The sequence below is a fragment of the Peromyscus californicus genome, unplaced genomic scaffold (genome assembly GCF_007827085.1).
Source record: "Peromyscus californicus insignis strain IS unplaced genomic scaffold, ASM782708v3 Scaffold_8__1_contigs__length_139910024, whole genome shotgun sequence".
Taxonomy (NCBI): Eukaryota; Metazoa; Chordata; class Mammalia; order Rodentia; family Cricetidae; genus Peromyscus; species Peromyscus californicus.
Window position 1 is genome coordinate 93,119,778 of NW_026294606.1, and position 12,884 is coordinate 93,132,661.

A 12,884-nucleotide genomic window follows, 5' to 3' on the forward strand; every position below is an offset into this window, starting at 1 on the left:
TCTGTTTCAACAAATACTTCAAGGGAAACTTTCGTCAGGGCTCTCAATGGATCAGTCCCTTGTTCAGAAAAGTCTGCCTGGCTCTTGCATCCAGCGGTTATAGCGACCCATCCAGCAAGGCTGGACCCTAGACATCAAGGGGGAAGGCCCAGCCTACTGCACGTGGGGCCTGTACCGCCTCTGAGCGGCCTTCATCCCGGCGTGGATGGAAATGCCAACTGGCAGCTGGGGTGGTACAGAACCAGGTGACAGATGCGCAATTAAATAAAGGCTCAGGAGACGGCAGCCGAGATGAAGTGTGCACACGCCCAGGCACGTCCTCGAAAAGAGCAGACCTGCAAGAGGGAGCTTTCCATTCAGAACCTCCCTCCCAACCCTCATCCCCTTCACTCATCAGTGGGGTCCCCGACACGTCGGGCACCCCTCATCAAGGAAACCAAAGCCAGCTAAGCACAATTTTCTTTCAAATATACTCGTTCTCTCCACTGTCAGTGATCCCTAATAATTTATTTATAACGGTTCCGGGGTGTTTACAACAGCTTCGCAAAGTGCTATCCTGCTGCCTTCCGCAGCCGTGTTTACTGCCTGCTTTTCCCGTGAACTGCCTGCAGATGGGCTTTATGGGCACAGAGGGGCATCACAGCTTCTGCTCCCCCAGGCAACAGAGGAAAGAAGCCCACACCCGACAGTGGGCTGTGGGACACGGAGTCTGACTCAGCAAAGCCTCCTCTAGCTTCCTTGTTTTCAAGGCTTAGGTTTGCAGTTCTACCGCCCTACTAAATTATCCGGTCCCACTCACTCCACATCTGGGAATGGAGCCTAAGCGAATAATTCAGACATAAGTGAAGAGAAACCTACATGGAGACGGACCTGAGAGCCGGAGGGGTAAATGGGCTCCCTCGAAATGTCTGACTTGGAGGAATACTGAGTTTATGGCCAATCTCCTTAATGGCAAGGTCTAATAGAGAAAGGTGCTTAGAATTTCATTTTCAAGCAGTGGGTTCTCAAAGAAGGATATGGTCACCTGAGGGATGCGCAACAATGCCTGGAGAGAGTTTGTGCTGTCGTGTGAGGAAATAGGTGCTGCTGGCATCTAGTGGGCAAAAAGCATGGATGCTACTGAACAGCCTACAAAGACGATCCTGGTGCCAAATCTGAACCATGCCAAAGTTCGGGGTGGGGGAGTGTGTGTGTGTGTGTGTGTGTGTGTGTATGTGTGTGTGTGTGTGTGTGTGTGTGTGTGTGTGTGTGTTTGTGTGTTTAGATTGGTTTGAATGAACCCCTAGGAAATGAAGGAAGCAAATAAAACCAATACTGATTTTCCTTCTCCCTCTATATATAATCTGTACTGAGGGGTTTTGTTTGTGTGTGTGCATGCATGTGTGCACATACGCATACGGTTGTGTATGCACATGTGTGTGGAGGCCAGAGGTCAATGTTGGGTGTCTTCCTCAGTCTCACTCCACGTTACTGTTGGAGTCAGGACCTCTCACAGACCGGGATCTCACTGATTGGCGAGCGTGGCCACCAAGCCGCAGGAGTCCTCTCCTCTTCGGCCCCTGCCCTGGCATTACAGATTAGCCCCGCTATGTCTGGCTTTTATGTGGGTGTCAAGGATCAGAACTCAGATCTTTGCACCCGTGGCCACTTTACCAGCTGATCCATTTCCCCAGCCTCATGGGAGTTTTGATAATCATGCAAAAATTATTTTAATAGATTTATTAAGCATCTTGGTCTTATTTATGATAAGTTGGCTTGTGCATAATCCATTAAGAAGAAGAGAGGTTTAAGACCCATGAGGTGGTAAGCATTTTGCTCACCCAGTCACAGTACAGGAAGGAACTTATACAAATGTTCCTGCCTGGGCCTTTCTACCACAGAAAGAACATGGAATTGGCTGGAAGGGGGCCTCATCTAACTCAAGTGAAAACTGTAATTTTTAGTTTAAGATTTAAAATTCTTTTCAAGATGGAAACTGTTCTGTTATCTGTCCCCTTCAGATAGAATTTCCTCATCCTGAGGTTATCTTCTATGTTCTAGACAGTGGTGGTGCCCTTGGCCAATGAGGTCGTTGGCCAGCTACTGTCTCTCATTCTCTGCTCTGCCTCGCTCTCCCTGTTTGTGGTCTGCTTTCGCCTTGATGTTTCGTCAATGCTTGAGAAATAATCACATTAGGAAGCCAAGTGTTCTCACCCAGGAGTCAAGTTCAGGATGGATTTATTTATTTGTTTGCTTATGTATTTGTTTGTTTATTGAAACAAGGTCTCCCTATTCAGTCCTGGCTGTCCTGGAACTCTATAACTATATAGACAAGGCTGGCCTTGAACTCACAGAGATGTGACTGCCTCTGTTTCCCAAGGGCAAGGGCTGAAGGTGTGTACCACCAAGCCCAGCTATAAATATAGCAGTTTTCATTACCTGGATCACCATGATGGCTGCTAAAGGCATCCCCCAGTCCTGCCCCTCCCACGCCATTTGAGAGCTCTTGGTTATGTTCCAGGAACTGACAATCAAGAAATTTCCAAAACATGAATTCCTTCAACCAAAAGAACATCACAAAGCAACAATTCTCCACCAGAAAAAACAATAAGGGTCCAAAAACAAGACCAATAATACATCAGCACACTGGGGCCCATGGCCACGGTTCACTTAGATTACCCAAAGGGAAATGTAGGTGGCTATAAAAGTCCCTTGCTCAATTCAAGCTCTCTGGTTTTTTGGTAGAAGAATGAAGGACCATGGAAAAATGAATTATTTATATGCCGGGCATTGTAAAAACAGTACTTGCTCAATCATGTTCATTGCTGCTCTATTCATAACAGACAGAAATTGGAAACAGTCTAAACGTCCATCAGTGGATGAATGGTTAAAGAAAATGTGGTGCATTTACACAATGGAATAGTACTTAGTCATTGAAAAAAATGAAATCATGGGGCAGTGGTGGTTCACACCTTTAATCCCAGCACCTAGGAGGCAAAGGCAGGTGGATCTCTGTGAGTTCGAGGCCAGCCTGGTCTACAGAGTGAGTTCTAGGACAGCCAGGGCAGAGAAACCATGTCTCAGGGAAGAAAAAAAAAGAAATTGGCATGTAAATGGATGGAATTAGAAAAAAATCATCCTGAGTGAGGTCTAGACTCAGAAAGATAAATATGGTATGTATTTGTTTATATGTGAGTGTTAGCTGTTAAGTCTTCAATAAGCAAGTTATAATCCATATAACCACAGAGGCTACATATAGAATAAGGGAATAGGGGGAGATATGGATCTCCCAGGGAAGGGGTAATAGAATAGATAGTTATGGATGGATGGGGAAGGGGGGCGTGACATGGCAGGAGCAGAAAGATCAAACAGAGAGGGGGAGAGAAGGGGGTGACAGGAAATATGGGAAGGACAACTGAAACTAAGAGTGAGTTCCAGGACAGCGAGGACTAAATAGGGAGACCTTGTCTCAATAAACAAACAAATAAATAAGCAAACAAATAAACCAATCCATCCTGAACTTGACTCCTGGGTGAGAACACTTGGCTTCCTAATATGATTATTTCTCGAGCATTGAGTAAACTAACAAAGTGGAAGCTTCCATATATATATGAAGGCAATCTGAATGAAAATGCCAAATAATGAGGGAGATGGAGGCCCATCTAGACATCTCATCACCAAATGAATCTTCCATTGCCAAGAATGGGTTACTGAGTTACACCTAATTGGGGTGTTGGCCAAAGAGGCTCCATGGGAACCTACAAACAACCCAGGCTGTTGCCGAGGTTGCTCTCCACAAACTGATGGTAAAGCCCTGTTGCCAAAAATAACACCGTACAACTTGTTGAACATGGAGAAGTGGAGCTGGTGCCTACCTAGAGCCTTCACTCCTGTGGACTAGTGGTCACGGTACCTGAAGTTACTCTGCAGGACACCAAAGGAGAAAGGTGAACACCAACCCAGCTACAAAGTCTTCAGTCTGCAGTGATGGCCTGCCCACAAGATGCGCTAACGCAGCAGTGGGACAAAGCTTGTGGGAGCAACCAACCACTGTCTGATTTGAGTGAGGGCCCATTCAGTGAGATGGAACCCATCCCCAACACTGCTCAAGTGGCCCAGAACTGGAGGCCAGACCTAGAGGAAAACCAAATACTATTGTTCTTCTGAAGGAACGTAGCCATAAAACGACCCCTGATGACATTCTGCTATACCCATAGATCAGTGTCTTGCTCTGCCGTCAACAGAGAAGCCTCCTCCTACAGCAGATGAGAACAAATAACAGAGAGCCACAGCTGGCCAATGTGCAGGGGGTGAGAAACCTTAGAACGCTCGGTCCTAAACGGGACGCCGTCACCAAATCTCTCCCTTCGGGGACCAGGAAACCCCGTGGAAGAGGAGGTGGAAAGATTGTAAGAGCCAGAGAGGATGGAGGACACCAAGGAAACAAGGCTTTCTAAACGCAACAGGACCAATGCGCCTATGAACTCACAGAGACTGTGGCAGCATGCACACGGCCCGCACGGGTCTGCACCAGATAGGGTCCCAGCGCTGAGAGAAGTGGAACCAAGCCCCCAGCATCCATCTCCAACTGATAACTACCCACAAATGAAAAATTAATTTTCTCCAATGGAGTCTCACTGGGGATACAAACCACTCTTAAGGGTGGGTCCCATACACTACCGTAGATGGCTGACACAAGATGGACTCAACATTTTATTGGGAGGTTCTCTTCTGTCTCATAAGGTTTTGACAGGGTGGTTTTTTTTTAAACCTTACAAGTCCTTTTCATAGACGGATGGATAGATAGATAGATAGATAGATAGATAGATAGATAGATAGATAGACAGACAGACAGACAGACAGACAGACAGATAGATAGATAGATAGATAGATAGATAGATAGATAGATAGAGATATTGTGGTTCCCAGTTTTGTGTTTTTAGGGGATTCCTGTGCCTGTGAACATGCATGTCTCTGCACATGTGTATGTCATGCTCTTTCTTTGGCATTTTTCCTTCTGTCTCTTTGCTTGTTTCATCCTATTCTGGTTTGCTCTTGTTTTATCTTACTTTATTTAACTATTATTCTTTAGATGCCGCCTATTGGTTTTCTAACGAGAGACAGAAAGGATGTGGATTCCAATGGGAGAAAAGGTAGGGGGAATCTTCAGAGGAGATGAGGGAGGGGAAATTGTGATCAGAATATATTGCATTAAAAAAAATCTATTTTTAATAAAAGAAAGAAAAAAATAAATGAAAATTCTTGCTGTGTGGGTTAGCGTCTATGGGGAGCCTGGTACAACCTCATCATGTTCTCCAGTACTGTTCAGTGAGGCCAAAATCTTTCTGCCACATCTGCGTGTCATGATTTGAATGCAAATGACCCACACAGACTCACGTGTTTAAACATGTGGTCCCCAGCTGGTGGTGGGAAGCTGTGGAGGAAGTGGGTCATTGATGGCGGGCCTTAACATTTTTAGCTCAGTCCCACTTCCTATCTGGTCTCTGCCTCCTGATTCCTGAGCAGGCAGGTGCACAAACTCCTCCCACCACACAGCCAGCGCACCTTCCCCACCACAGGGGACTGTATGACCTCAAACTGTGAGCCAGACAAACTCTCCTCCCTTGGGTTGTGTCTCGTCAGGACTTGGTCACGGTGATAAAAGTGACGACAACACACAAACCAAGCTGGTCAGTCAAAGGAGAAGCTAAGACTCTTCAAGATGCTGGCAAACAAAAGGACTAGAATGAAGACCCCCTAGTGTAGAGAGTTATGGAGTCATCACCCCCCACAGGAATCAGGGGTCCATCCTTCCTCCACGCAGACCAGGATGACTTCATTGAATATTCTTAGACCCTTCGAAGCCATGACCCAAGGCCAACAGGTGGGAAACACATCCAGAAAGGATGAGCTCTGGAAGAGCATCCATCATCTGCCCACGCTGTTGGTGACAGGCAACTATGAGGCACTTCTTCCGGGGTCCTTCCCTGGCAGACTACACAGTCTGCTCCAGAATCCTACAGCACTCTTCGAGAAAGGATGCTGAAGGGAAAAGCTCAGGACCTTGACTGGCCCTGGGAGGGTTTCAGCTCATCAGTCCCTGGCATTTCTATTCTATTCCCACCCAGGCCCAACTTGTGAGTGTCCTGCACTCACCAGGACCGGCCGCATCTCACAGAAAACCAGGAGGGAAGCCAACTCAATGTCTTCACTGTATCCATTCTTCAGAGGGACCGCTCTAAACCCTGCAGCAGAAACACAAAGAGAAGAGCCAATGGCAGGTCATTATCATCAGCTCTTGGCTTTCTTGTGATAACCTGGAGATGGCATGTCCATTCGGAGGGTAGAAAAGTCAGTGTGCCACACTGGGGCCTACTATCCAGATGCCCAAGTTCCCATCCTCAATGCTAGTCAAAGAGAGAGACTAGCATTCTTGACAAACACATCCACATAGAGCTAGTAGTAAAATGAAAAAGCATCTGCCAACTAGAAATGACTGCCTCAGAAGAAGTCAAAACCGGGCTGACAAAACAACTCAGTAGGTAAAGGTGCCCGCCACCATGCCTGACAACCTGGCTCCACAGGAAAGAAGGAGAGAACAATTCCCACGTGTGTTTTATTATTTAAATTTTACAATTTAAATTGAAATATAATTAAATACAGACACACAATTAATAAATGTAATTTTAGAAAGAAGTAAAAATCTACATATTACCCCTCATTGAAATTAGAGAGGTTGATACTACTGTGGTTGAATTCCTTAAGTACTCATTAAGTCAAAAGAGTCAGAACAATAATGAATCCTCAACCTACTGCCTCCCCACAGGCCTTTACAAAACACGGGACTAGGGAGTGGGCTTTATCTTCAGTGATTTCCTACCTTACTGTCCCTTGGCAGTCCATGGCTGCATTGGTTACCCTCTCCAGAACCCATTTCCTATTTACAAGAACCCACGTGCCACAGACTTTGAAATGTGTCTTTTTACTTAGGATTGATGCAGGGTGAACTGAAGCTGATCCACCCCCACACACACCCATTAAATAGCATTCACAGCAAGCCATCTCAACAGCTGGTTGGTTGTCTTGTGTGAAAGTCCACAGAAAACACAGGATGCTGACTCCCTTAGCCTACAGCTCACCACTGTGAATGGCCTTTGCTCTCTAAGCAGATGTTTTGGGTTTCTTTTAAATAGCACAGATCCAGTGACTAGTCCCTTGCAGCTCACATTTAGCCTTCTTTGTCACCCTTTGTCCTGAGAACTGAGAGCTTTGTATTTACATGGTACCTGCTGAGCCTCCAGGATAAGCAATGCACACATTAGAGAACCCCCATTTCCTTCCTCCATCCATGTGTTGACCCTTTTCTCTTAGGGAGTATCCACACTATCCAATATTTTATCACCTTTTTCAAAATTGTGTGTGTGTGTGTGTGTGTGTGTGTGTGTGTGTGTGTGTGTGTGTGTGTTGTGTGTAATTCTAAGCAACATGAAGACACCAGTATGTCAACACTCAGTATTAGTTTGGTCTTTGTTTAAAATATATATATTTTAAAACATATATATATGAAGTTTTCAAACATATTGTTAAATTGCTCAGTTCCCCCTGTCTTTTTTACTGAATTTCTTTGAGAATGTCTTGGTTAGCTGACTTTGTTCTCTTGTGCTCATGTGACAAAGGCTCACAAACTGTAGATTTTAAATGGATCTGTCCTTTGAGTTCAAAGATGGATGCTAGTTGGGGTGGGTATAAAAACTCTTGGGCTACTTTTCCCCCTGTAGCATTTGCGGGACATTTTGAGTTCATTAAATACTGCTGTGCTGAAATTGTCTGATCTATTTACACTTGGTGGGTGATGAGATTTTAGGTGGTGGCTAGTTGGTTGGCTGCTCTGGTTTCTGTCTGGGTTGATAATCACAGAATGTCTGCAGTCTAGCCCAGTACTGGTCCAGCTTAATGGAGTTGGTGACTCCTGTTAAGATGTAAGTGCAAGTGCAGACTCTGGAACTCTAATCCCTTGTGAGCTCTGTTAAGGCACAGATTCTGTGCATCTCATGGGCTGCCCTGGGACAGTTTACTGTTAACGGACTGGGAGAATAAACAGGACCTTGGGCTGTTATGGGGTGGCCATTGCCAGGTAGCTGTGGGCTCCAGCCACAGACAGGACAGGACTGGCTGACAGTGGAGGCGTGGGCCCTGTCCTTGAATCCTCATACCTCTTCTTACTGCCCAGCTCTGAGAAGCGCTCATGTGAACAACAGTCAAGGTCTTTCTGTTCCATCAACCATGAAAATAGTATTGTTTTTAGTCTTGTTTATTTCACATGGAGAAGGGAAATGAAGAAAGGTCAGTGTGAGGGGGACTTTAAGTACCCACTTGAAATAAGAGGCCCCTTGAGGACAGTCTACAGAGATGAAAACACAATGGGCAAATTCCAGCTTATGACCTTAAATGAGTTAGTTCGCATCACTAGGCCTTGAAGTGCCCAGACTTTAAAAGTAAAAATGAATTAATAAAAAAAAAAAAAAAAAAAAAAAAAAAAGGAAAGCAAACCCTCCCAGGCTTCCTGTTAAGGGTTAAGGAAGAAGAAATGAAGGGAGATGAATGCAGTAAATGCCGTTCCCTCCTGAGCAGGGCCCAGCCCATTTGAAAGCTTAAGTGCAGCCATGCTAACAATGGGCAAAGTTTATTTTCGAGTTTAGAAGGCCCTGGAAGCCGTCTGCACAAAAGGACTATTCCTTTTATTTCCTGCCTCTCATGAATACAGATATGCTGGGGGCTGACAAGAGAAGGGAGAATGTCCCTGCTGTGGTTATCTCTTAGTTAGAAAGGGGCGGACGCTGCCATTATTAATCCACCTTAATGTTTCCTTGTTGGTTTTTTTCAATTTCCAACCTAAGTCATCTTAGGGGAACTGATTCCCTACCAATAAGGAAAGGCAGTGTGCTGTGAGCTCTGACTTCATCCCAAAGGTAACCTCCCCATCTTTCAAAGGATGGTAGGATCAGAGGAGGAGCAAGACGGTCCAGGAACCACCTGGCACTAGCTCCTTAATGCCATGAGGGCATTAAGACCAGAGCTGCAAAGATTCTCCCAACACTACTCTTCTTGTCGGGAGGAGGAGGCAGCAGCATTACAGAACCCTGTTTACTGGGCTAGTCTGAAAAAGCACGTAGCCAAACAGAGTCCAGCAGCTCTGATGCCGGCTTTAATGTCATCTGTAGTGCATGTTAAACCATCACAGGGTGTTTGCTATTATTATTGTCATAATGTCCTCAAATGCTATTTCTAAATGGCTAAATAGAAATGAGGCTTTAAACATTTCCCCAGACTCTCACTCCATATGTTGGGGTCCTCCATAGTAAGACTGGCAGCTGGGGTCCAGCCTCCTTTGCTCAGCACCACCCAGATCCTAGGGAAGCGGGACACAACACAGGCTGATTCCGGAGCTCCACACTGGGCTGAATCAGAGCATCCCCTGGTGGACCCATCAATTAACATTTTCTAGCAGGAGCCCCCAATGCATCTGCTGCTTGGAGACGGGGCTAGCAAGGAGTGGGAGAAATGGCTGGAGAAGCTGAGAGACTTTATAAGAGAAAATGTGGCGTGGTCCAAGTTTTCAAAAGGCCCAGTTCAGCACTGAATAGAGCCCAGGCTTCCAAACATCAAAAGACAGTCATTTGATATAAATGACAAAAATGATAGTAATTTCTTTCTCTTGAAAAATGACTGCTCTGGGAAACAAGGGAACAGTGACCTCCTGGGGGATCCAGAAAGATCTATGATGTCTGTCTCATGAATCAGCAATGCTGTGGATAAAGAAAAAAGAAATTTGTCATGTAGCTAGCCTGTGTGTTAGATCACGTGGGAAATCCAGGGAGGAAGGAACTGAGAGAAACCATATCACCTAAGGATGGCTACCTTCCGGGAACTGCCAGGCCTGGGAAGACACCATCTTAGCCACAATGGAAAAATTCAATACTGAAGGTTTGGGTTTGTTTAGGGTTTTTTTTTCCATATTTTTTATTGTTTGAGAATTTTGTGTGTATGTGTGTGAGTGTGTGTGTGTGTGTGTGTGTGTGTGTGCATGCTTTGATCAAATCCACCTTAGTTCCTCCCTACCACTTTCCCCTCCCCAATTCATGTGCTCTTTTTCTAAACCCACTGAATGCACTTAACACACAGGTGGGGACCATCTACTGGAGCTGGGTAACCTGTCTGGGGCTGAATCCCTGAAGAAGAAAAAGGGACTCCCTCTCTCCCAGCAGCCATCTGTTGCCAACAGCTCATCGAGGAGAGGGACTTCATGAGCCCTTCCCCCATCTGCGCTGTGATTTGGGTTGGCTTGATCTTGTACCAGTCTTGTGGCTGTAGCTACAGACATCTGAAGCTCTTATAATCTTTCTGTGCCCTCTTCCTTGATGATCCCTGAACTTTTGGGGAGGGCGTGACATAGATGTCCTATACAGAACCAAGCACCCCACCATCCCTTATTCTCTGCATTTATTACCGTCTACCTCAAAAGGCAGCTTCTCTGCCGAGCGCTGAGAGATGCCCCGATGTATGGGTTCTGATATGCCCTGCTTTTGTGGGGCAGGAGGGGATTTGTATTGTGTTCAGCACAAAAAGAAGTCTAAGAATTAGGTCAACCACCATGTCTAGTAGAAGACGATAAATTCGGAATGTTTTAAGAGACATCCTTGTGGATGCTCGGGGCCTCATCCTTAGGATGCTGGCCAGCAGTGCACATGGCTTGAGGAAGAACATATCTCTTCACCTGCTAATGAAGACAAACTGCCTGAAGCATCTCACAGTGAAATCAGACAGTGCCAGGCTGAGGGTGGACTAGCTGATGTTTTGCTCACTGGTCATGAACTTTAGAGGACTCAGCCTTTCTCCCCTTTCTCCCCACCCCGTGCTTAACACCCACCGGATCGGCTTTGTTGTGGCTTAGCCTGAACCAGGAAAGATGCTGGCATGTTCTTTTTACAGCCTGCAGCACAGACCAAAGGACTCGGCTCCCCCACACTGAGCATCTTTGCTAACGCTCCTTACCTGACTTGATCCCTTTAATGGGGTACGTGGCATGAGCCAGGAAGTTGGGGTCACTGAACATGTCCTCCTCGTAGACCACAAAGCGGAGGAACGCAAGGTTGGGATCATAAATTTCAAATGTCACCTTCTCCTGCGTTGGAGCCCAGACAGGGCTGAGGCCGTTGTCATCTGGAAAAGACCAAAACTTGTTACCGATTCACATGCTCTGCCTCCTCAGGGTGAGCTAGGCTTGGCAACCTCAGCTTCAAGTCCCTCAGTCTAGTAAATGAATTTGCATCCCCACCCAGGTCTAAGAAGCCATGAAGGATCATCTTTTGTTATTTCTTTTCCAGCAAGCGATCCTGCTGCAGGCCAGCCTTGCGTGAGCAGAGGAACATGCTGCCACCTTACCCATCTCATCTCGTGGGATAGGAGAAGGGAAGAGGGCCATGGTGTAGAGCAGAACTCGGCATGGGGGTACCAAGAAAAGAGGTGAGCAGAGCCCCTGTGAACCTGAGGAGGAAAGTGAGCTAGGGGTCTCTGAAATGTGTTGGGCGTTCTCATAGATGACCAGCCTTATAAGCCAAGACACACAGCAAACCTGCCACCCTATAAAAAGGCCAGCTTAATTGGTGTGCACCTGAGTTGTCCCCTGGGTGCATCTAGCAATTAGGCAGGTGGCTCTGCTTCCTCGACTAGAGGTTGAATGGTGGGGGACGGAAATGCACAACAGCAAAAATATATCACAAAGTCACGGAGGAACGGTAACCCACTTGGGAGTCTGCTCCCTTAACCTTCAAACAGAAGGACCAGCGGGGCTGGGGAGATGCCTGCTGTAAGCAGGATCACAGCATCTATGTCCAAGCCAAGCACATGTCTGTAAGCCAGTGCTGGGGGAGACACAGGCAGACCCCTGGAGCCCACTGGCCAGCCAGTGTACCTGAATTGATGAGCTCCATGTTCTTAGAGAGATCCTGTCTCAAAAACTAAGACAGAGAATGATTGAGGAAGACATCTGATGTTGACCTCTGACCTCCGCAAGCACCTGAGCACACCCACACAAGCAGAAAGAGCCAACTACTTACTCACAACCGTGGTCTTGAACTTGTTGCTGTCATACTCAGCCCCGCAGATTTCCACCTCCACGAAGGGACACGCAATACTCCGCCCTAGTTTGGGGAGGTGGCGTGCGCCAAGAACCTAGGACATGGAAGGCAAGGATTGTAATTCTAGAACCAGACTGCACAAGTTCAAAACCACCCTTATTCAGTGGACAAGTCACCACAGCACTCAGAGGCATGGATGCCGACCGACCCACCATTACTGTTTGATGATAGGGAGCGGTCTTGACCAGAGCTGAGGTCATGTGACTCAGCAGGAGAGTCTCACTTGAGCACAGGTACAACAGTATCTTGACACTGTATTTCCCAGACAAGGACAGTGGGGTGGCGCGTTTATAACTGACCCTTATTTAAGGTTCCTTACAAAGCCTTCACTTTTGAACATTTCTAAAATGAAAAATGTATCCTAAGCAGGCTTCAAGCTTGCTCTGTAGACAAGGCTAGCTTCACTCACCCTCATGACAATCCTCCTGTCTCTGTCTCCCTGGTGCTCCCAGAGCTTCATACATGCTGGACAAGCACTCCAAAAAAATGAAGCTACATCCCCAGCCCATCTCATCTAAACTTCCTGGATCTTCCTAACTCTCTCTCATATCTTCCCCAAATGCTAAGGACTAGATTAACTTAAGAAAGCTCTGACCCCTCTAAGGCAAAAGGGAGAAGAACTCTCCTCTTGGCCAGAGGCTGACCTCACAGGAACCCCAAATGCACACCTCACACCCAGACAAGGGCAAGTGACAGGAAAGGTTTAAA

The 12,884-nt window shown here is 46.5% G+C and overlaps 1 protein-coding gene across 1 annotated transcript in view; it reads right to left on the reverse strand.

The window, feature by feature from the left end:
- Plcg2 (phospholipase C gamma 2) overlaps nt 1-12,884 on the reverse strand; it is a 141,710-nt gene that overhangs the window by 7,595 nt on the left and 121,231 nt on the right. Inside the window, exons 29-31 of the mRNA XM_052728975.1 lie at nt 12,096-12,210; nt 11,032-11,199; nt 6,136-6,224 (exon numbers count right to left, since the gene is read on the reverse strand). Coding sequence (XP_052584935.1) covers nt 6,136-6,224; nt 11,032-11,199; nt 12,096-12,210 — 372 coding nt within the window. The remainder of the gene's footprint in view (nt 1-6,135; nt 6,225-11,031; nt 11,200-12,095; nt 12,211-12,884) is intronic.